At 45.3% G+C, this 25,463-nt stretch overlaps 1 protein-coding gene across 2 annotated transcripts in view; it reads right to left on the bottom strand.

Moving 5' to 3' along the window:
• Positions 1-25,463, bottom strand: part of LOC141113455 (protein-glutamine gamma-glutamyltransferase E-like) — an 82,427-nt gene that overhangs the window by 11,784 nt on the left and 45,180 nt on the right. Inside the window, exons 9-11 of one of the 2 annotated variants that reach the window (XM_073606554.1) lie at positions 19,661-19,903; positions 14,469-14,783; positions 488-550 (exon numbers count right to left, since the gene is read on the bottom strand). In XM_073606554.1, the coding sequence (XP_073462655.1) occupies positions 488-550; positions 14,469-14,783; positions 19,661-19,903 (621 nt within the window). The remainder of the gene's footprint in view (positions 1-487; positions 551-14,468; positions 14,784-19,660; positions 19,904-25,463) is intronic. The other variant, XM_073606555.1, reaches the window with a different exon arrangement.

Here is a 25,463-nt window from a genome sequence, read left to right as displayed (position 1 = left end):
ATTTCTACTTACCCATTTACTAGGCTCTAAACATATCAAATCAATTTAAAATATTAAGGTTTATACAAAATAATTTTTTTTTACAAAGCTCCTGTAGAATGAAGTTGCCCATACATGTGAAGAGTAAGCTGTCTAAGATCTCTGCTTTTCAGGGAAGGTGGCCTATACGCAAACAGGGACCATCCTATTGTTCTTAATGAGAGTTGCGGGCAGGTGTATCTATTAATGTTGTTTAAGGGACAAGATGTGGTCATATCTGACAAATAAGAGTAATATCTAAGGGGTATCTGTCAGTCTGAGGCACATTATTGGCAAAGAAGGTGTAAAACAACCAATCTTTTCATGTTATCTGCAAATACATGGGAACTGTCATCGCTAATATAAAAGAAAGCCATGGTGCACAGAAAAGTATTATGTATAAACCTTAATTACATTATCTGACATCCTTATAGCAAAAATGCTTTAACAATAAAAAAAGCAGACTTACCAAACTTTTTTTTCTTTTTAGTTGGAATGCAGGACAAGCAAGCAGGAAATCCCTGCCCCCCACCTACGGTAGGACAAGTACAAGATTAACTGGTGCCATTTAAAACCATTATTGCCCATTCTACCCTCAGTATGCCATTAAGCCACATTACGTTAACCCTAAGACAGAGACATTTTTATTTTATTTAAACAAAATTATTCTAGAAAATGTTTGATTGTAATTATTTCCTAAAGCAGTTGTACAACAAGACGACTATAGATGGGTTCATGCTAGGAAAACACTGAAAAAAGTCTGTACTGCATGTTGGACAAAGGAAAGGAAGGCACAAAATATTTTCTCATTCCTTTATACCCACAGGCAGCTTGAACAAACTGGAAATGATAAATAGGGTTGAGGTTTGAGCATGGCTAATTCAGATTGTAATAGTGCAGTTTCTGCAAGAAAAAATGTGACTAAATGAAGAAGAGTATTTATGTGGTTGGTGATGGTGATCAGTTAATAGAAATGGCCGTGGACTTACAAGATACAACATATTAGCTGTCACCTTTGGAACCTTGGTTTTAGAAGTTTTGGACACTCAACATACTGTAGATATTTTACCATAAGATTGCCTTCAAACTAACTCTTCCTGTAACCCCAACCTTAACACCAACCCTCTTTAATGTAAATGTAATGCCCTGGTTGCATACTCACCTCTCCTTCACTGGGATGCTCTTTACCACAGACCAACCATTTCTGATTTGGCATCTCAACGCCGTGGTTGTTTCATATTGGAGAATGAACCTTCATTTGTATACTTCTATAACAGTAATCAGGTTCTCAGCCATAGATCCAATAGTAAATGTACATTTTCTCTTCATATTTTCCTTTCACCAAGTTATAAATGTTTCATAAAGCGACTGCATTGTGAAAATTGAAAAAAAGAAAAACAAGCCAGTTGTAAAAGAAGCATAATCCTTTCCAATCCAGCATCTTGTGACTTCGGTTTGACTTCCTTGTAGAGTTAAGCTGGCCAAAAAAACCTTCAGCATCCAACATTTCTGGGTGTGTTGGATGCCTGCATCCCACACTGAACATTGTGGTTCCAACCTGCTGGCCACTATGTCACTAAAGTTTTGCAGGGACACACTTGGTGAGCCGAACAACCCCCGGTTCAGTTCGCACCAGAATATCCAAACACTTGAACAGGCAAAAAATTTGGACGAACAAATGAACACCGTTAAAGTTTATAGGACACAAACATGAAAGATCAAAAGTGCTAATTTTAAAAGCTTATATGCAAGTTATTGTCATAAAAGTGTTTGTGGACTTGGGTCCTGCCCCAGGGGACATAAATCAATGCAAAAAAAGTTTTAAAAAAGGACGTTTTTTCAGGAGCAGTGATTTTAATAATGCTTAAAGTGAAACAAAAAAATGAAATATTCCTTTAAATATTGGGGGGTGTCTATAGTATGCCTGTAAAGTGCCGCAGTTTTCTCGTGTTTAGAACAGTACCACAGCAAAATGACATTTCTAAAAGAAAAAGTAATTTAAAACTGATCGCGGCTGTAATGAATTGTCGAGTCTCGGGAATATAGATAAAACTCATTGAAAAAAATGGCATGGGTCCCCCCCCCCCAGTCCATTACAAGGCCCTTTGGGTCTGGTTTAAAATATTAGGGGAAACCCCGAATCAAAAATTTAAAAACAAATTGCGTGGGGGTCCCCCCAAAATCCATACCAGGCCCTTTAGGTCTGGTATGGAAATTAAGGGGAACCCTGTGCCAACCGTTCGGCCATCCCTATTGCTGATCACCACTCATAACCACTGCATTACAACTAAGGATCCTCATTTGCATTTGCTGGCAACCACTCACTGCGGCACCACAAAGTGTTAGAATTTTCATGAATATTTTTTTATGTCCCACAGTGTGTTCATTCATGAACAATTTTCTTCTGCCTTCCTGCTGTCCGATAAATGTGAAAAGTTTAGTTTTTCCAACCATATAACTAATAATCAGGCTTAATCCACTGAAGGTGAAGTGGGCAACGCAGGTCTTATATGACACGTGGTAATCCTCATTTAGTTACTCACATGTAATGCTCTCTGAAGACACCAGCTGGGATAGATATATTGCTTGTGCAGCCTGTTCTAGAGCACAGGGGCTCCAAAAAAGACAAGAGGGTTCATCAGTAGACAATAAAAGGAACCTCAGAAGGAAATATAGAGAGTCTCCTTTCTGCAGATTACCCATACCAGTCTTCGGGTTGATCTCGTTCTAGGTCTGTAGATCCTTCTGTGCTGGTGATACCACAGGACATAACATGGATAGCAGCAATAAACACATCAATAGGTGATGTGTGTAAAGATGAAACAGGGACAAGGAGCAGGGTGAGCAGTTGCACCTTGGAAGTGTTTACAGGAGCATCCTTGACCAACAACAAGCATGCAAAGCTGGTAAAGACAGAGATGGCAGCCATCACCCTTAAAAAACGCTGGGCAATTGTTTGGGTGCATAACAATTAGCATCTTGTTCTAGGTCTGCAGATCCTTCTGTGCTGGTGATACCACAGGACATAACATGGATAGCAGCAATAAACACATCAATAGGTGATGTGTGTAAAGATGAAACAGGGACAAGGAGCAGGGTGGGCAGTTGCACCTTGGAAGTGTTTACAGGAGCATCCTTGACCAACATCAAGCATGCAAAGCTGGTAAAGACAGAGACTGGCAGCCATCACCCTTAAAAAACGCTGGGCAATTGTTTGGGTGAGTAACAATTAGCACCACTAAAAGAGTCCCAATGGTTTTCTGTGCACAAACGCCCTCTCTAGTCCACCAGTGAGCACCAGCAAAACAATTTTCAAAGCTATGCATGTTTTTTTAGTTTGATTTGATACCTAATACAATAGCAGCCTATAAGAACCCTGTCTGTCTCTTGGGGAGACTATTAACTAAATACGGGTTGTCCACGGCGGAGACGGGAGAACTATATAATTAATGTTTTTCTATGTCCAGAATATTGTTTGCACTGTAGGATGGAAGATGCAAACTGGTGAAGCACTGTGTATTTGGAGCGTTTGACATTCCTAAGGGGTGGTTAGATGGGGTGAAAAATACAACGTATAATTGTCAATAATTGAAAATTATTTCCAGGAACTCTGGTTTATTTTGGAGGATCACTAACCACTCACTATATGTCCAGTAATGATGGTTTAATATTAAAATAAATACTGTTTTACCCTGGCCATTAATGAAAACCACAAATATTTCCATGGACAAACCTCCAAACCTAAAACTGCTCCTGGCAAGCAAAGAAAACCAATTTAGAAGAAGAAAAGAAGGGGCGGCAGCCGCGGCACAAATCGAGGGTTTGGGGCAAATGTAAAGCCAACATTAAATGTTACTTTACATAATATAAAAGGCAGCGATGCATAATGCAAAAAATGCATGTAAGGAATACAACATACATGAACACATATTCACAAAATTCTAAGAACATGAAAAATCTATATCATGACTCTGAGACCCTAAGAAATTTGTGCATATATTGAAACTCCTATAACGCCTGCATTATAGACACCAGTGGAGCTCAATAAAACATTGATGACGGTGGTGATGATATGCACTGTGAAGCAACTTACTTTAACTAATCCAACTTAAAGGACAAGTGCACTTTTAAAATCCCTTCAGTTCATTAGCATATCCAGGCATATCAAACAAATTTGCTCATGTGTTTTCATAGTTAGCAATTTTCCTGCTAATTTTTGGGAGATGTAGTGATAAAGAACCCTGACATCTTATAAAAACAGGTCAAGGCACTCTGCATTTGTTTAGATGGCTCTGCTCTTTACCGTAGCTGCCAATGGTTGGTAAGGACCAGGGAGCTTGCACGGTTGGATGTCAAAGGGGCTTTCTTTTATATAACACTGTGGCCTCCTTCGTTGAACTTCTGACAACATTGCCTTTTGTAGATGGCTCCATACATGACTGTAGGGGTGATTTTTTTTTTTGCTTTCTCATTGCTAAGATTTTCTACTCTTCATTTTACTTCAGTGAGTGTAAAAACAACCATGTTGAATGGTTTACATGGGGATGGGCTTTTTAAAAGTACTTACATATTCTGAACAAACAGTAAAAGTTCTGTAGGCATCGTGTAGAAATTCATCTTCAAAGTTAACAACAAAGGCACTTAAAGTAGTATTAAAGCTAAAGTTTTGTTAAAATGTATTTTTAACCCTTTAGATTTGATCATTCCTCCTGGATTTTAAAGTGATTGTAAAAATAAACTTTTTTCTTTTTTTTTAAATAAAATAAAAAACATGTTATAATTACCTGTTCTGTGCAACAGTTTCCCACAGAGTGGCTCCCAGTCCCCCGACGGTGCTAATCCTCTTCTCCTTCTGCCCTCATAGCAAACTGCTTGTTTTCCACAGAACGGTTCCAGTCCCCCACCGGTGCTCCGGTGCTCATCCACTTCTTCTTCTGCCCTCACAGCAAACTACTTGCTATGGGGCAGATGTGTGGGCTTAATCCTGAGCCGGGCTGTGTGTGTTTCTTGACATACACAGTGTGGCTCAGGCCCACCCCCGCTCCCTCCTCACTTGATTTGATTGACAGTAGCAGGAGCCAATGGCTTCCACTGCTGCTTCCATGTCCAGTGAGGAGAGAGAGAGCAGTGCCACCTCTTTCGGGCATAGTGCTGGATTGAGATCAGGCTCAGTTAGGTATTTGGGGAGGGGTGCTATCCATGGAACGTTTTTTTAACTTAATGCAGGGAACTCATTAAGGTTAAAAAAAAGCCTTTACAAACAGTTTAAGGTCAATTTAAAAAAAAAAAAATTGGAGAGAGATTTAAACATCTATTAAGTTGTTATTGCTGTCTGTAACCCCATTAGGGCCATTACAAAGTGAAAGTAAAATAAAAATCACAAATTTTGGGTTGTCCCCAGAAAAATAATAGATTTTCCAATGGGGACGCTAGTTCTGGTGACCTGGGGGTCCCCAATGTATTCTCTTAATTTGCAGAGATTTCCTCTTACTTCCTTTTTTTATACTATGGGACAGGAAGTGAAGGGAAATCTCCCTAATGGGGCACAGATGGCCAAAAAATATCTGACAGGGGTAAGAACCCTTCCTTAATATATCCAAAAAAAAAGGTTTGCCTATAGTTCTACTTTAACTTCCAGCGTGCAGTGTGTTAATATCTTCAGGCTGTAAAAGTAATGAAAGAACTTTTGTCTATTTGCCCTCTGCAAGCTTAAAATTCAGAGGCAGGAACAAAAAAGGACATCCCTACAGTGAAGATTTCTCCAGGATCCAGCACAACGTGGAACATTCCTAACTACAGGTAGGTTAGTTCACTAAAGCTGTAAGGTTAAAATATTTTTTGGTTAAACTTTAGCATTAAATGCTCTATATTTTTTTAGAGAATGAATTCTAATGTTACGTACAGACGATCGGAATTTCCGACAACCAAACCGTGGATTTATTTCCGACGGATGTTGGCTCAAACTTGTCTTGCATACACACGGTCGCAAAATGTTGTCGGAAATTCCGAACGTCAAGAACGCAGTGATGTACAACACATAGGACGAGCCGAGAAAAATGACGTTCAATAGCCAGTGCGGCTCTTCTGCTTGATTCCGAGCATGCGTGGAATTTTGTGCGTCGGAATTGTCTACACACGCTCGGAATTTACGACAACGGATTTTGTTGTCGGAAAATTTGAGATCCAGCTCTCAAACATCTGTTGTTGAAAATTCTGACAGCAAATGTCTGATGGAACATACACACGGTCGGAATTTCTGACAACAAGCTCACATTGTGCATTTGTTGTCGGAAATTCCGATCGTGTGTACGCGGCATTAGAAGTCTGTTTTACATTCTCGAATATATAGTCTTCTTGATATGTGGACACAAATATTTACTTTGGATACTGTTGGCTTGGCTTGCATATAGCACATAATAAGTACTGTACATAGTGTAGTCCTGACCGGGGGCTCGCACGCAGATGCCTGTGAGGGAAAAGAGCCGCTCTAGAACCAGAAAGTGTGGTCAGTGATGTGGGGACAGTATTGAATTGGAGGAAAGGTATAGCTGAATGTAGAAACATGGGGCATAACAAGTAAGTCATTTAATCAGCAGGACCCTTTAATATTACTTTACACTACAGATCCTCTACCCTTTATTTTATATGGAGAACATAATGTAAACTAACAGCTGCTAGAAACAGACTGAAACCTGACTTCTCTAATGTGCTCTGTGAGGATGCATTACTTTACAGTCGAAGCAGCTAGATATGTTAAAACTTTAATGTTCTCATGCCGTGTACACACGGTCGGACTTTACGGCAGACTTTGCCCGGCGGACTTTTCGACGGACTTTCTGAATGAACGGACTTGCCTACACACAATTAACCAAAGTCCGTCGAATTCGTACGTGATGACTAGGGATGAGCCGAACACCCCCCGGTTCGGTTCGCACCAGAACCCGCGAACGGACCGAAAGTTCGCACGAACGTTAGAACCCCATTGACGTCTATGGGACTCGAACGTTCGAAATCAAAAGTGCTCATTTTAAAGGCTAATTTGCATGGTATTGTCCTAAAAAGGGTTTGGGGACCCGGGTCCTACCCCAGGGGACATGTATCAATGCAAAAAAAACTTTTAAAAACGGCCGTTTTTTCGGGAGCAGTGATTTTAATGATGCTTAAAGTAAAAAAAAAAAAGTGAAATATTCCTTTAAATATCGTACCTGGGGGGTGTCTATAGTATGCCTGTAAAGTGACGCGTGTTTCCCATGTTTAGAACAGTCCCTGCACCAAATGTCATTTTTAAAGGAAAAAATCTCATTTAAAACTGCTTGCGGGTTTAATGTCATGTCGGGTCATGGCAATATGGATGAAAATCAGTGAGACAAACGGCATGGGTACCCCCCAGTCCATTACCAGTCCCTTTGGGTCTTGTATGGATATTAAGGGGAACCCCGCACCCAAATTAAAATAAGGAAAGGTGTGGGGCCACCAGGCCCTATATACTCTGAACAGCAGTATACAGGCGGTGCAAACAAGACAGGGACTGTAGGTTTGTTGTTAAGTAGAATCTGTTTGTAATTTTGAACATTTTTAACGTGTTTAGCTCCAGCCAAAAAATCTTTTCTAAGCTTTTTGGAAAACATAGGGAAGGGTTATCACCCCTGTGACATTTGTTTTGCTGTCTTTCCTCCTCTTCAGAAGATTTCACCTCACTTTTTTGTCCCAATGAAAAATGTTTTTTGAAAATTTGGGTTTTTTTGTGGAACAAGGATTGGAAAGCATCAGTGGAAAGGAGAACTTGTTTTCCCATATTAACTCTTACAGGAGAGAATTTCCCTTCCTAGGGGTAGATTTCATCTCACTTCCTGTTGTCTCCTTCCGTTTGCAAGTAGGAGTCGTTTGTAAGTTAGATGTTTGAAAGTAGGGTCCTGCCCTATATACTCAGCAGAAATTTGGGCCTTAGGTGTTGCTGTGGCCACAACACTGTAAGCCCTCACAGGGCCCTGCTGTGAAATATTAGATCAAGAATTGTAATTACATGCCCCTGTTGAACAGCAGCTGAAAAATTAGGCCTTAGGCACTGGTGCTGGTGCCACAACACTGCAACCCCTCACAGACACTCTAGTTGGAACGCAGGAACGAGCCCTGCTGCAAATTATTGCTTCAAAAATTGTAATTACACGCCCCTGTTAGACAGGGGCAGAAAAATTGGGCCTTAGGCACTGGTGCTGGTGCCACAACACTGCAACCCCTCACAGACACTCTAGTTGGAACGCAGGAACGAGCCCTGCTGCAAATGATTGCTTCAAAAATTGTAATTACACGCCCCTGTTAGACAGGGGCAGAAAAATTGGGCCTTAGGCACTGGTGCTGGTGCCACAACACTGCAACCCCTCACAGACACTCTAGTTGGAACGCAGGAACGAGCCCTACTGCAAAGTATTGCATCAAAAATTGTAATTACACGCCCCTGTTAAACAGGGGCTGAAAAATTGTGCCTTAGGCACTGGTGGTGGCGCCCAGAACCAAAAATGTTCTTACAAGCTATCAGCGTGATGATTGAGGAGGAAGAGGATAATTACTCAGGGATAGTCACTCAGCATCAGCATAGGCAGTCTTTGAAGGGATCTGAGATTTCAAAAAAAATTATTCGGTTACATCAGCATCAGGTGCTTGGTAGCTGGTGGTGATCCAAGACTCATTCATTTTTATGAAGGTCAGCCGATCGACCGAGTCGGTGGACAGACGCACCCTGTGATCGGTTACCACGCCTCCAGCAGCACTGAATGTGCGTTCCGAAAGAACGCTGGATGCAGGACAGGCCAGTAGCTCAATTGCATACTGTGCAAGCTCTGGCCAGTGATCCATCCTCAAGACCCAGTAACCCAGAGGATTTTCGGTGGGAAAGGTGTCCAAGTCTGATCTTGCCCCTAGGTATTCCTGCACCATGTAAAACAGACGCTGGCGATGGTTGCTGGAACCGATCATACCTTGGGGCTGCGGACCAAAAAATTGTCTGAACGCATCGGTCAGACGGCCACCTTCTCCACCGCTCCTTCTTTGACTGACCGAAGCCTCAGCAACACGTTGTCCAGAAACAGGAGTTTGTAACCTCCCAGTCTCTGGGAACGCGTTGCACAGACCTTTCTGCAAGGCCTCCCGAAGATGTTTCATCCTCTGCTCCCTCTGCGATGGCAAGATAAGGTCCGCAACCTTACCCTTGTAACGTGGATCAAGGAGGGTTGCCAGCCAGTATTGGTCCTTCTCCTTGATACCACGAATACGAGGATCCTTACGCAGGCTTTGCAGGATCAGGGAGGCCATGCAGCGTAGGTTTGCTGAGGCATTCGGTCCGGAGTCCTCTGGGTCACTAAGAACGACATGGTCCGCAGCCACCTCCTCCCAGCCACGTACAAGTCCATGTGTTTCTTGGGACTGATCCCTTAAAGACTGCTGCTGATGCTGAGTGCCAGGCTCCACCTCCATACTGACACAATCTTCCTCCTCCTCCTCTTCCTCCTCGTCCTCTTCCTGTGTGATCGGCGGGCACGCAGGAACACTGTCTGGATAAAGGGGGCCTTGAGAGCTAAGGAAGTCCTCCTCTTCCTGCCTCTGTTCTGCCTCAAGTGCCCTGTCCATTATTCCACGCAGCGTGTGCTCCAACAGGTGGACAAGGGGGACAGTGTCACTGATGCATGCACTGTCACTGCTCACCATCCTCGTGGCCTCCTCGAATGGTGACAGGACAGTGCATGCATCCCTGATCATGGCCCACTGGCGTGGGGAAAAAAAACCAAGCTCCCCTGACCCTGTCCTGGTGCCATAGTCGCACAGGTACTCATTGATGGCCCTCTGCTGCGTGTGCAGCCGCTGCAGCATGGCCAACGTTGAGTTCCACCTGGTGGGCATGTCACAGATTAGGCGGTTCTTGGGCAGGTTAAACTCCTTTTGGAGGTCCGTCAGCCGAGCACTGGCATTATATGACCGGCGGAAATGCACACAGACTTTCCTGGCCTGCCTCAGGACATCCTGTAAGCCCGGGTACCTGCCCAAGAACCGCTGCACCACCAAGTTAAGGACGTGAGCCAAACAGGGCACATGGGTCATTTGTCCCTGTCGGAGGGCAGAGAGGAGGTTGGTGCCATTGTCGCAAACCACCATTCCTGCCTTAAGTTGGCGTGGCGTCAACCACCTCTGAACCTGCCCCTGCAGAGCTGACAGAACCTCTGCCCCAGTGTGGCTCCTGTCCCCCAAGCACACCAGCTCAAGCACCGCATGGCATCTTTTGGCCTGCGTACTTGCGTAGCCCCTTGAACGCCTACGGAGCACCGCTGGTTCCGAGGAAGAGGCCATGGAGGAAGAAGAAGAGGAGGGGGTGGAGGAGAGAGGTGTGTCACAATCAGCATTTTGGAGGCGTGGTGGCGGAACAACCTCCAACACTACTGCACCTTGTCCTGCATCCTTCCCAGCTGCCAGCAGAGTCACCCAATGCGCCGTGAAACTTAGGTAACGTCCCTGTCCATGCCTGCTGGACCATGAGTCAGCGGTAATATGCACCTTACCGCTGACCGCCCTGTCCAGCGAGGCATGGACATTGCCTTCCACATGCCGGTAGAGAGCCGGAATCGCCTTCCGTGAGAAAAAGTGGCGTTTGGGTACCTGCCACTGAGGAACCGCACATTCCACAAACTCACGGAAGGGGGCAGAGTCTACCAACTGAAAAGGCAGCAGTTGAAGTGCTAGCAATTTTGCCAAGCTAGCATTCAACCGCTGGGCATGTGGATGGCTGGGAGCAAACTTCTTTCGGCGGTGCAGCAGCTGGGGCAGGGAAATTTGCCTGGTACAATCTGACGTCGGTGTACCAAAAGCAGATTGCCCACAAGTACTTGGCTGTGACACACCTAATTCTACACCTTCATTCCTCTCACTGTAGGTCTCAGAGAGGACTGAAGGTCTAGTGGGGTTGGAAATCTCAGCTGATGAGGAGCAAGGAGAGATCCTCTTTGTTCTTTGGTGTGGGTCTTTTAGATACGCTTGCCAACGAACTGCATGGCAGGTCAACATATGTCTGGTCAAGCATGTGGTACCCAAGCGGGAGATATTTTGGCCACGCGAGATACGCTTGAGACATATGTTGCAAATAGCAGCGGTGCGATCTGATGCACTCGTCTCAAAAAAGGCCCACACCAAAGAACTTTTTGAATAACGCGCAGAGACTGCAGCGCCCTGCACATGTGGAGCTTTGGGGTGTGATGCAGTCAATGTGCTGCCCTTAGGCTGGCCCCTGGAGGGCATCCTGCCTCGTTGGTGATGTGCTGCCGCCTCCTCCTCCTCCTCCTCCTCCTCCTCCTCCTCCTCCTCCTCCTCCTCTCTCCTATCAGGCACCCACGTTGAGTCAGTGACCTCATCATCCCCTCCCTCCTCATCACTGGAGCAAACCTGGCAGTATGCTGCAGCAGGGGGAGCATGACTGCCAGATTGCTGTCCTTCTTGGGCACCCCCTCTGTCCGCGCTCATGTTACTGCCTTCATCGAGCTCAGTATCGTCATCAGAGCCTTCCAAACGCTGGGCATCCTCCTGGAGCATGTACCCAACACTGTGGTCAAACAGTTCGAGGGAATCCTCATGAGGACATGGTGGAGCTAGGGAAGGAGTCACTGATGACATTGAGCTGAGGGAAGAGGCCGCTGCTTTGCCAGACAAAGCACCCTGGGCATGGGTGAGAGAGGATGAGGAGGATGAGGACGGCTTGGTCATCCACTCGACCAAGTCTTCCGCATGTTGCGGCTCAACATGGCCAGCTGCCGAAAAAAAGGCCAAGCGTGTCCCATGGCCACGTGCTGATGAGGATGCACCGTCTCCACGACCAGCACTAGACACAGAGCCTGCTTGCCCTCTCTTATTGGCTTGTGACTGTCTGCCTCTCCTTCTTGGCCTTCCAGACATACTAATGGCCTGTAGCTGCACTAAGCTGGGATAGAACACCTGTAATTTTCTTCAAGTAGCTTTATATACTGTAACCAGACAAGCCTGCCTGTCAGTAGGAAGATAACAGGAACGGATCTAGCTGAACACTGTGAGCAGGACGCACTGTACTAAATGTAAATAGTCTAGCTGCCTGACCGTGGTACTAATAGGATCAAATAGAACACCTGTAATTTTCTTCAGGTAGCTTTATATACTGTAACCAGACAAGCCTGCCTGTCAGTAGGAAGATAACAGGAACGGATCTAGCTGTACACTGTGAGCAGGACGCACTGTACTAAATGTAAATAGTCTAGCTGCCTGACCGTGGTACTAATAGGATCAAATAGAACACCTGTAATTTTCTTCAGGTAGCTTTATATACTGTAACCAGACAAGCCTGCCTGTCAGTAGGAAGATAACAGGAACGGATCTAGCTGTACACTGTGAGCAGGACGCACTGTACTAAATGTAAATAGTCTAGCTGCCTGACCGTGGTACTAATAGGATCAAATAGAACACCTGTAATTTTCTTCAGGTAGCTTTATATACTGTAACCAGACAAGCCTGCCTGTCAGTAGGAAGATAACAGGAACGGATCTAGCTGAACACTGTGAGCAGGACACACTGTACTAAATGTAAATAGTCTAGCTGCCTGACCGTGGTACTAATAGGATCAAATAGAACACCTGTAATTTTCTTCAGGTAGCTTTATATACTGTAACCAGACAAGCCTGCCTGTCAGTAGGAAGATAACAGGAACGGATCTAGCTGAACACTGTGAGCAGGACACACTGTACTAAATGTAAATAGTCTAGCTGCCTGACCGTGGTACTAATAGGATCAAATAGAACACCTGTAATTTTCTTCAGGTAGCTTTATATACTGTAACCAGACAAGCCTGCCGGTCAGTAGGAATTTAACAGGAACGGATCTAGCTGAACACTGTGAGCAGGACGCACTGCATTAAATGTAAATAGTCTAGATAGAAGATAACAGGAACGGATCTAGCTAAACTGAATACAGTGTATATATATATATGCAACACCTGGGATGCATATATATACACAATACACTGTAAGTGCAGCTAACTGACTGACTGTTCTGCCTAATCTATCTAACTCAAATCAAATGACACTGTCTCTCTCTCTCTCTATCTCTCAGCACACCGGAACACACACTACACAGGGCCGCCGTGCAGGCGGCCTTATATAGTGTGGGGTGTGTACTAAATGCCCTGAGCCGTAATTGGCCAAAGCCACCCTGGCTTTGGCCAATTACAGCTCTCTCTACTGACAGCGCTGTGATTGGCCAAGCATGCGGGTCATAGTGCATGCTTGGCCAATCATCAGCCAGCAATGCACTGCGATGCCGCAGTGAATTATGGGCCGTGACGCGCCACACGAATTTAGCGCGAACGGCCCATAACGTTCGCAATTCGGCGAACGATCGAACAGCCGATGTTCGAGTCGAACATGGGTTCGACTCGAACACGAAGCTCATCCCTAGTGATGACGTACGACCGGACTAAAATAAGGAAGTTCATAGCCAGTAGCCAATAGCTGCCCTAGCGTGGCTTTTTGTCCGTCGAACTAGCATACAGGTGAGCGGACTTTTCGACCGAACTCGATTTCGACGGATTGGTATAAAACATGTTTCAAATCTAAGTCCGTCCAACTTTTGAGAAAACAGTCCGCTGGAGCCCACACACGATCGAATTGTCCGACGAAATCCCGTCCGGCGGGCAAAGTCTGCTGTAAAGTCCGCTCGTGTGTATGCGGCATTAGTCTAAGCACAGGTGAACTTTAATAGGCAAATCAAAAGGCAAAGATGTACAATTATCAGTAATTAGAGAAGTTATTAAAAGAGGATTGCTGAGTAGTTGTTATTCTTTCCAGTTCTTTTGCACTTAATATAACAGGGGCCTAAGGCTACATGCACATGGGCATTTGTAAGCAAAAATATGCCTCTAGTAAAAAAAACAGTGTTTCCAGCACCCAGAGAGCTACAGATGGGGAGTATAGCCAAGCATAGAAGTGAATGGCTGTCCACCTCTGTACTCATGTAAACACAGATGCTTGTGTACCTGCAAATGTGCCCTCAATCTATTTCCACAAATGTGGAAATGTTGCATTTAAGAAAAAAAAATGTGTACGCATGCTTGGGTAAATGGTGTTACACAGAACCACTATTGTATTCACTTTTATGGCTCACAGTACACCCCAGCTGTGGCTCTTCCTTCCTGGAAAGATGATATGTTTTTAAGCTAGCCATATTTTATACCTGCAAATGTCAATGTGCATGAAGCCTACACTCCACTGGTGTCTAGTAGCATAGGCCCAACCACCAAAATCATAGAAGATCTTCAGTGCATTGACCAAAACTCAGTAGCACCAGGTTCTTATGGTCAGGCACCCTTGGCTAAGCAAATCACTAGCTTTCCAAGGAGATAAAGCAGACATAGTTAATTTAGTCATTCAATAATATTGCAAAGAGGGTACCTTCATTTGGATTAAGATGCACATTGACAGTTTTCTTGAGAATGGAGTGTCTCACTGCATTGGTGTACACAACAGCAGCCACAGATATGTTGGAAGTGACATTTTTGCTTGTAGGTTTCAAATTTGTTAGAGTCAGTATGGCAGTGATATCTTCCCCAACTTGGGGTGTTCCAGAAAAGGTTATTGCTCCAGAAACATCTTGTTCTCGATCAGGGGAGGAATCTGCAGATCCATCAGCTGAAAATCCCATGAATCCAGAACTTACACCAACTATTTGTTGGGCTTTCCTGTAAATTTCTCTCTCTTTGGAAGTGCCTAAATGGAGAATTCATTGTTAGTACAGAGAATTGATATTATGCATCTCAGCATTGTCCACAGTTTTGTATTAAAAAACCCATCCTGAAATTGATCACTCAATGTTGAGTTAGTTTTGGACAGAGTAGGTGTCTACTAATACCTACGGTATGTCCTTTCATCAGCCTATTTTGAAATATATCTCTTTCTATGTCTATGTCTTTCAGTGTCTGTGAGCTTGTGTTTATCATTATTATTATGCATCTATTCAAACTAAATTCCCCCCTTAAAGTGATTTTAAATGCATTTTTTTAAAAATAACAAACAGATTTATGCTTACTTGATCTGTGCAATGGAATTGCACAGAGTGGCCCTGAACCTCCTCCTCTCGGGTCCCTCGCTGGCATTCTTCCTCTTATTCTCGGTGTGCCACCAAAGGAAGCCAAAAGGAAGCCACTTCCTATTGTGGCACACTTGTGGGCTCAATCTCGAGCCACACTGCCTGTGTCCATAGACTCAGCCCCACCCCCTGCTCCCTCATCACAGGATTTGACTGACAGCAACGGGAGCCAATGGCTCCTGATGCCTCAGCAAAGCCTGTGAGATAGGGAAGTGAGAGGAGAGCCACTGCAGATGAGCACAACACCGGATTGATTGAGAGCTCAGGTAAGTATTGGGGGAGTGAGGGGGCAATACTTTTAACCTAAACATGTTTTACCCTAATTCAAGGAATGCATTAAAGTAAAAATGTTTAGGCTTTAGAACCACTTTAAGCTAGGCATAGACTTATCAAAATTTGGGTGGTTCAGCATGGACTGGCCAAATTTTGATCAATGCGTGGCCGTCCCTGCTTGTCAGATGTTAATCACTTGATTGACTTCTGTTGAAAGGACATGTTGGAATTTTTTTTTAAATGGTGGCTGCAGCCAATTATGGAGTTTTCAGGAAGTTATGTTGTCATGATCAGAGGTCAGGCTTGGAGGCCAATGAATACAGCAGTGAAAAGGCTAATAAAGAAACCAGCTGGATAAATCACACGGGTGATGCTGACTCACCAAAGTAGTCTTCACCAGGGCTGATGATGGTGAAGATGTGTTTCGCAGTGTGCCAATGCCAGGTTGCAGTTCTCAGGATTGCCCACTAGGAGGTGAGCAAGCCAGGGTACAATAGTAGATGAAGCAGGTAGGGATCAAGCAGAAACATAGTCAGAAAACAAGCCAAAGGTTAGTAACAAGTGGCTGCAGGTTGAGATCAAGTGGGAAGTGTAATTGAGGAACAAACCAAATGTTGGCAACAAATGGCTGCAGGTTGGGACCAAGCAGAAGCATAGTCAAGGAACTAGCCAAATGTCAGTAATGAATGGTAATTAAGATACGGACATTAGCAGGAGTGCAAGGAACAAGATATTAGCTGCATAATCTGGCAAAATGGAAGTGCAAGGGCGAGACTTAAACAGGAAATTTATGGGAGGGGTAAAGGATTCAATTTCACCAAAAACAAGATAGAAAGTAAGTTTGTCCAAGAGAACAGGCAGGGAGCTGTCCAGCATAGCGGGTAGCTCAGCAAGAACAACTACAGCCAGATACAGCAGAGGTCCTGGGTTCAGATTCATATCCTGAAAAATGTACAGCAAACTGATGGGTCTGCCCACTAGCCATAACCTGTCTGCATGGTATAGTGAAGCACAGAAACCCAGTAATGTTTTATTTAAAATTTTCATTAGCGTGTTGATGAGGGCAGAAAGGAGAAACTATGGAAGGCAGCTTAAAGCTGATCCCCAGGTTATTGGCTCTTTAACTAGTTAGTTTGAGCCAAGCTGGCCCAATTAAATGATTTCCTATACTAATAGATGCTCTAGCTGGGCATTCTGTATAAATTGTATGTAGCCTCAGCTACATACAATATACAGCTTTGTGTTCTGGCAGTTGGTTTGGAACTTCCCTTCACACTCCCAGAACAAAATTGAATCAGGCTGAGTGCTGCTCAACCATTCATAGCCAGCTTTGTATTCTCTGAATATAAGACTTCCTCAGCTCGACTGAGGTTGAGGTCATCCGCCCACTTTTCAGCCTTAGCCAATCAGTAAGATCTGTATTAATTCATAAAATACAAAGCTGCCTATGAATAGCTGAGCAGCGTTCATCTCAACTCTCATGGGAATCCGCATGGGGGGGCAAGGGGGGGAAGTGGGCCCCCCTGCAGCAAGGTGTCCGCACACGCAACCCTCAAAATTTCCACTCGTCTGCTAGCATTTGGCGAGTGGAAATTAGCGGAGGGCTAGTGTGGAGCAGGGGCGGACTGGGATGACAGTTTCCTGGCTGATCTCTTCTGGCAGAAGCGGTGCGGCCATCAGAGCGTCCCGGAGGGGGGCACCCGGGCCACTCTGATGTCCTGTACAAAAGGCCGCACCGCTTCTGCCAGAAGCGATCAGCCAGGAAACTGTCAGAAGGATCGGGCAGCTGGATGACACAGAGCGGGGATCTCCCGCTGAGATGCGGCTTGTATTTGAATAGCTGCTGCTGTCAAATGAAGTCTGGCATTGGACCAGTGTGCTGTCTATTAGAGTAACCAGTCTAGGGGGCGGGACTTTGTTTGACAGCAGCGGCTATTCATATACAAGCCGCGTCTCAGCGGCAGATCCCCGCTCTGTGTATTCCGGCCGGCAGATCCTCCTGATTGATCTCTGATGCATTGCTGGGCACTGATGGGACTGCACATATGGGCAATGATAGGCTGCATTGATGGATACTGATATGCTGCGCTGATGGGCAATGATATACTGCACGTATGGGCAATGATATGCTGCACTGGTGGGCAATGATATGCTGCACTGGTGGGCAATGATATGCTGCACTGGTGGACAATGATATGCTGCACTGGTAGGCAATGATAGGCTGCACTGATGGGCACTGATATGCTGCACTGATGCGTAATGATGGGCTGCATTGATGGGCAATGATGGCCAATGATATGCTACACTCATGGCCAATGACACGCTGCACTGGTGGGCAATGGTAGGCTGCACTGATAGGTTGCACTGATGGCCACTTATAGGCTGCACTGATGTCCACTTATAGGCTGCACTGATGGGCAATGATAGGCTGCACTGATAGGCAATGATAGACTGCACTGATGGGCAATGATATGCGGCGGCACTGATGGCCCCTGATGAGGCGGCACTGATAAGCTGCACTGATAGGGCTGCACTGATAAGCTGCACTGATGGGTGCTGATGAGGCTGCACTGATGTACACTGATGAGGCTGCACTAATGGGCACTGATGAGGCTGCACTGATGGGACTGTACTGATGGGCACTGATTGGCTGCCCTGATGGGCACTGATGAGGCTGCACTGATGGGCAATGATATGCTGCACTGGTGGGCAATGATATGCTGCACTGATGGGCAATGATATGCTACACTGATGGGCAATGATACGCTACACTGATGGGCACTGATACGCTGCACTGATAGACAATAATGGGCTGCATTGATGGGCAATGATATGCTGAACTGATGGGCAATGATACACTGCACTGATGAACAATGATGGGCTGCATTGATGGGCAATGATACGCTGCACTGATGGCCAATGATATGCTGCACTGATGGCCAATGATATGCTGCACTGATGGCCAGTAATACGCTGCACTGATGGCCAATGATATGCTGCACTGATGGCCAATGATACGCTGCACTGATGGCCAATAATACGCTGCACTGATGGCCAATGATATGCTGCACTGATGGCCAATGATACACTACACTGATGGCCAATGATATGCTGCACTGATGGCCAATGATAAGCCGCACTGGTCGGCAATGCTGGCCTGCATTGATAGGCAATGATATGCTGCACTGATGGGCAATGATACACTGCAGTGATGGGCAATGATACACTGCACTGATGGCCAATGATAGGCTGCACTGATGGCCAATGATATGCTGCACTGGTAGGCACCAGTGCAGCCTATCAGTGCCTACCAGTGCAGCATATCATTGGCCATCAGTGCAGCCTATCATTGGCCATCAGTGCAGTGTATCATGTAGGCTGCACTGGTGGGCAATTATACGCTGCACAGATGGGCCATGATATGCTGCACTGATGGCAATAATATGCTGCACTGATGGGCAACGGTAGGCTGCACTGAAGGGCAATGGTAGGCTGCACTGAAGGGCAATGGTAGGCTGCACTGATGGGCAATGATAGTTTGCACTGATGGGCAATGATAGGCTGCACTGATGGGACATGATATGCGGCACTGATGGCCACTGATAAGCTGCACTGATGGGGCTGCACTAATGGGCACTGATAGGCTGCACTGATGGGACTGTACTGATGGGCACTGATGAGGATGCACTGATGAGCACTGATATGCTTTATGTTAATATTGTTAAGTTCTTGTTAATATTTATTTTTGGAACTTAATTCTGCATAAAACATTTAACAGTGTAATTTCATGAGCTAATTTACTAGGGTGTGTTTAGGGGCGGACTTAGGGGCAGGGCAGGGTAGGGGTTAAAAACAGATTAGAAATTGCCAATCAGACAATGGCAGCTTGATCCTTATATTAAGCTTTTGCATCAGGTTTCTCAAACCTTTGCATGCCTGCGCTTTATATGATGACTAAGCCCCTCCCCTTCATGATATTGTTGAAAAGTGGTGGAGCATGGGTGACCTTAAAATGATGCCCCCCCCCCCCCCCGAAAAAAAAGTTTTCTTTTGGATACCTACAGGAAAATATTATACAGGTAAATAACAGGCCTAATATTGGATTTATGCAGCCCTAAACATTTATAAAACTGCCGATCTCCATAGTAAATTAAAAGATTCCTAAAAAAATTTCAGTATGTGATGTTGTTGATATCATCAACTGTTTATATGGTAGTAATCTTACCTTCTCGGTACTTGTACAAATGAGTGATATCCTCATAATTAGATGTCCCCAGAGCTTTTGTGCAGATTAATAAGCCAACCTCTGCTGTCTCTGTCTTGTATTTTGACTTTGATCCATTACTCTGTACAGTATAGTAGTTGACATCTGCATTTACCTCCGAAAATGCAAAAACAGTGTCATAAGGCTTATTCACATCTCCTTCTTTTATCGCAACTTGAGATGTTGGACCTAGTTGGAAAATGCCTGTAAATATAAAGATGAAGTCCATTTAATGCTTTTTTTTTAGAATTGGTTAGAATTTTTATTGTGCTGTGTGTGTTGCCACTGAGATTTTTGTCCACCATTTATAGGAACTGGAGCAAAATCTCTGCAACGCAGACGCAAACAGCAATAAAATATATTTTTAAAGTGGATAAAACGATAAAAACACTGTTTGGATTGTTGTTTGTGTCCCCATTGAAGGTTTATCTCCCTTGAAATATGGTCCTTAGGGCAGGATATGAGGAGAAATGTGCTTGACAAGGAGAGGCAGCCATGAAACCCTGACAGAATTTCGAACCCTTCCCACCCTTTACATGGTTTTGGTTGAGGTTCCACGCTCTGTTTTTAAACAGAACTCTGCAGACACTTTACTCAGGTGCCTTTCTGCTCAAGAGTTATGCCGCGTACACGCGATCGGAAATTCGGCCAGCAAAAGACCAATAAGAGCTTTTGGTCGGAAAATGCGACTGTGTGTATGCTCCATCGGACTTTTGCTGGCCGAATTCCCACCAGCAAAAGATTAAGAGCAGGTTCTCAATTTTTCAGTCAGAAAAAGTTCCTATCCGAAAATGCGTTCATCTGTACAAATTCCGACGCGCAAAATTCCTACGCATGCTCGGAAACAATTCCACGCATGCTCGGAAGCATTGAAGTTAATTTTCTCGTCTCGTTGTACGTCACCGCGTTCTTGACGGTCAAAAGTTCAGAGAACTTTTGTATGACCGTGTGTATGCAAGGCAAGCTTGAGCGGAATTCCGTCGGAAAAACCATTCAAGTTTTTTCGGACGGAAAATCTGTACGTGGCATTAGTGTTGTGGACTCTTCCATGTTGCGAGCCCTACTTATACCCACCTCTGGTCAGGAAGACTTTAACTATTTGCCACGCTGTTCAGAATCACGTGTATATATATATATATATATATATATATATATATATATATATATATATATATATATATATATACGTGATTCTGCACGTCTGGGTTTTGGGTACGAATACACACCGCCGGCGGCTCCCACTGTGATTTTACACAGTCGGAGCTGATCATCGGTTCCCGTGGACCCAATCTCCGCCGGAACCCGCTAATTATTTGTTACACTGATGAAATGCCACTCTGCAAACAAGGCAGACTGTCATTCTGTCAGTACAGAAGATATGGATCCTGTGTTTTAGTAAAGCAGAAACACTGATCCATGTCTTCCAGTAGTAAAGGCACCTCCCCCACAGTAGTAACACACTAAGCTAGGCACACAGTTAACCCTTGATTGCCCCTGATGTTAACCTCTTCCCTGCCAGTGTCATTAATACAGTGACAGTGCATATTTCTAGCATTGATCACTGTATTAGTGTCACTGGTCCCCAAAAAAGTGTCATAAGTGTCAGTTAAGTATCCGATTTGTCTGCTGCAATATCGCAATCCTGCTATAAGTCGCTGACCGCCACCATTACTAGTAAAAAATTTAAAAAAGATAGAAATATCCCATAGTTTGTAGACGTTATAACTTTTGCGCAAGCCAATCATTATACACTTATTGGGGTTCTTTTTTTACCAAAAATATGTAGCAGAATACAGACATCCCAACCTGCAAAAAATAATTTCAGGGAGGTGACGCTTTGCGCCGGCGCCGACCTCGTCTGGGCACACATCAGGACATGGGGCACACAGCGGGGCATGGGGCACACAGCAGGGTACTGGGCACACATCAGGACATGGGGCACACAGTAGGGCATAGGGCACACAGCAGGGCATGGGGCACACACCATGGCACACAGCAGGGCACAGGGCACATCATGGGGCACACAGCATGGCACAGGGCACACATCAGGATATGGGGCACACAGCAGGGCACAGGGCACACAGAGAGGCATGGGGCACACAGCAGGGCACTGGGCACACATCAGGACATGGGGCACACAGCAGGAAATGAGGCACATAAAGGGGCACACAGCATACAGTAGGGCACACAGCAGGGCACATCATGGAACACACATCAGGACATGGGGCAAAGAGCAGGGCATGGGGCACATAATGGGGCACACGACAGGACATGGGGCACATACCAAGGCACACAGCAGGGCACAGGGCACATCATGGGGCACACATCAGGACATGGGGGTCAATGCAGGGCACACAGCAGGGCACAGAGCACAGGTCAGGGCATGGGGCACACAGCAGGGCACACAGTGGGGCATGGAGCACACAGCAGGGCATGGGGCACACATCAGGGCACATCATGGGGCATACATCAGGACACAGGACACACAGCAGGGCATGGGGCACACGGCAGGGCATGGGGCACACACCAGGGCACATCATGGGGCACACATCAGGACGTGGGGCACACAGCAGGGCACACAGAGGGGCATGGGGCACACAGCAGGGCACAGATCAGGGCATGGGGCACACAACAGGGCACACAGCAGGGCATGGGGCACATAATGGGGCACACAGCAGGGCATGGGGCACACATCAGGGCACAGGGCACATCATGGGGCATACATCAGGACATGGGGCACACAGCAGGGCATGGGGCACATAATGGTGCACACAGCAGGACATGGGACATACAGCAGGGCATGGGGCACACAGCAGGGCATGGGGTGCACAGCAGGGCACTGGGCACACAGCAGGGTACACAGCGGGGCATGGGGCACTTAACAGGACACACAGCGGGGCATGGGGTGCACAGCAGGGCACTATGCACACAGCAGGGCATGGCGCACATAATTGGGCACACAGCAAGGCATGGGGCACACACCACAGCACTGGGCACATCATAGGACACACAGCAAGGCACTGGGCACACCATGGGACATGCAGCAAGGCACTGGGCACACCATGGGACATGCAGGAAGGCACTGGGCACACCATTGGATATGCAGCAAGGCACTGGGCACACCATGGGACACGCAGCAAGGCATGGGACATGCAGCAAGGCACTGGGCACACGATAGGACACACAGCAAGGCACTGGGCACACGATAGGACACACAGCAAGGCACTGGGCACACCATGGGACACACAATGGGGGAAACACATCAGCAAGATCCAAGCAGCTGCTGTTTACTTTACTTGCAGAGTAGCGTGGGATGTGGCTTTCATTAAACCTCTCCTGGCACGCTCCTCCCCGCCGGCCCCTCCTTCCCTCCCGTCTACCCCAGGTGCTTCTGGGGTGGACGGGAGGGAAAGAGGGGCCGGCAGGGAAGAGCATGCCACGAGAGGTCTAATGACAGCCACTTTGCATGGACCAGATCTACCTGTCAACTAGCTATGATTGACGGGTGGATCGTTTGGATCCCTTTGAAGAACTTTATTAAGATTAATATGATATTTAGAAATTTGATTTGGGGAAATAAGACCCTCGTATCAAACTAGATAACCTACCATTTCCAAAGGAGGCTGGGGGGTTAGCGCCCCCAAACCTGCAGATTTATTTTCTCGCTGCTCAATTGCAGCATCTAGTACAGTGGGAATCAGAGGCCCCAACTGCTCCCTCATTTCGCTTAGTTCCTTTTGGTTTTCAAGGACGCCAGCCGCTATTGGCCCTGGAGGGGTGCTCCTCCTTTTCTAATTTACCCACCCTGGTACTTACATATAAGGTGTGGGAATCTGTTAAAAGGATAATGGGGGTGTCCTCCATGACAAAATATACCCCTATTTGGGGTAATGAAAGGCTACCTGAGATATTGACCCTCCAGGGCTTTCAGCGATCCGAACAAGCGGGGATTCTTACCCTCTTTCAACTCTATGAGAGGGGTGTACTTAAATCTGTGGATCAGTTGGTAAGGGAATTTTCTTTGAACCCTAGATGGTTCTATCAATTTTTGCAGCTGCGACATGGCTTGTATGCCAAATTTTCTTCTCCTCTTGTTTTGTTTCCCCCGGTCCCTGTCTTGGAAAGAGTGGTTCAGGCATCTGCTACCAAAGGCCTAATATCTGCTACGTATGTCTCTATTACAGTGTACTTCTAATAAGTTTCATTGTCCATCTAGAGAGAAATGGGAGTGCAATATTGGTCCTATCTCTAAATGTGGTCTCGATCACCGCCGGGCTCCCGCGATCGCTCGGGGCACACGGAGAACCCGGAACTGTGTGTGTAAACACAGTTTCCGGTTCTCTGAGGGGTGAAGTGACAGATCGTCTGTTCATACAGAGTATGAACAGCGTTCTGTTAACTTCCCTGCACAGTCCCCTCCCCTCTTCAGTTAGAACACAAACTAGGACACACATTAACCCCTTCACTGGCCCCTAGTGTTAACCCCTTCACTGCCCCCTAGTGTTAACCCCTTCACTGCCAGTGACATTTTTACAGTAATCACTGCATTTTTAATCGCACTGACCGCTGTATTAATGCCAATGATCCCAAAAATGTATCAAAATTGTCCGACGTGTCCGCCATAATGTCGCAGTTATGATAAAAATCGCTGATCGCCGCCATTACTAGTAAAAAAAAAAAAATTATTAATAAAAATGCCATAAAATTATCCCCTATTTTGTAGACGCTATAACGTTTGCGCAAACCAATCAATATACGCTTATTGCGATTTTTTTTACCAAAAATATATAGAAGAATATGTATCGGCCTAAACTGAGGAAAAAAAATGTTTTTTTATATATTTTTGGGGGATAGTTATTATAGCAAAAAGTAAAAAATAATGCGTTTTTTTTTTTTCAAAATTGACGTTTTTTTTTGTTTATAGTGCAAAAAATAAAAACCGCAGAGGTGATCAAATACCACCAAAAGAAAGCTCTATTTGTGGGGGAAAAAAAGGACATCAATTTTGTTTGGGAGTCACGTCGCACGGCCGAGCAATTGTCTGTTAAAGCGACCCAGTGCTGAATCGCAAAAAGTACTGGTCTTTGGCCAGCCAAATGGTCCGGGGCTGAAGCGGTTAAACTACCAAGGTGGCTTACTGTTGCACGAGCGCTCTTTGTGGCTAGGAGATTTGTATTTGCCATTAGGTGGACCTCCCCTCACCCTACGACTATATCTGATTGGATATTTGATCTGAATAGATCCATTTCCAATGAGAGGCATGTTTTCTTTATGAGACATTTATCTAAGAGGTTTGATACTATTTGGAAGCCGTGGCTTGACCATATGGATATGGGACTGAGCTGGGAGGTACCTTTGCCAGAATATAGACTATGGAAAAAGAAAAACAGTTTTTTATTTGTAGGTTAAAAGGATTGTGTATTGACTTGATAATGGAAGGAGTGGGAAAAGGGATGGGCTAAAATTGCCCCCCCCCTTTTTTTTCTTTGTGTATGTTTTTTGTGTTTTGATTTCAATTTTATCTTTGTGTATATGTTGTTGTGGTATAAAAAAAGAAAATAAAATCCGATTAAAAAAAATAATAATAGAGTATAATAGCATGATAAATTTACTATCTGGGAGTTTTCAGTTACAAATCTTCACCAATTATTGTCTCACGTATTCCCAATACCTCCAGATTACTTCAGATTTGTCAAAAAAATTGGAACTAATTCAATCATAGCTTGTGGAGAGTTTTATTCTGAAATCCATCTATTGCCCAGAT

The sequence above is a fragment of the Aquarana catesbeiana genome, linkage group LG12, assembly GCF_042186555.1.
Source record: "Aquarana catesbeiana isolate 2022-GZ linkage group LG12, ASM4218655v1, whole genome shotgun sequence".
In the NCBI taxonomy this organism is placed as follows: domain Eukaryota; kingdom Metazoa; phylum Chordata; class Amphibia; order Anura; family Ranidae; genus Aquarana; species Aquarana catesbeiana.
This window is presented reverse-complemented; position numbering and strand designations above follow the sequence as displayed.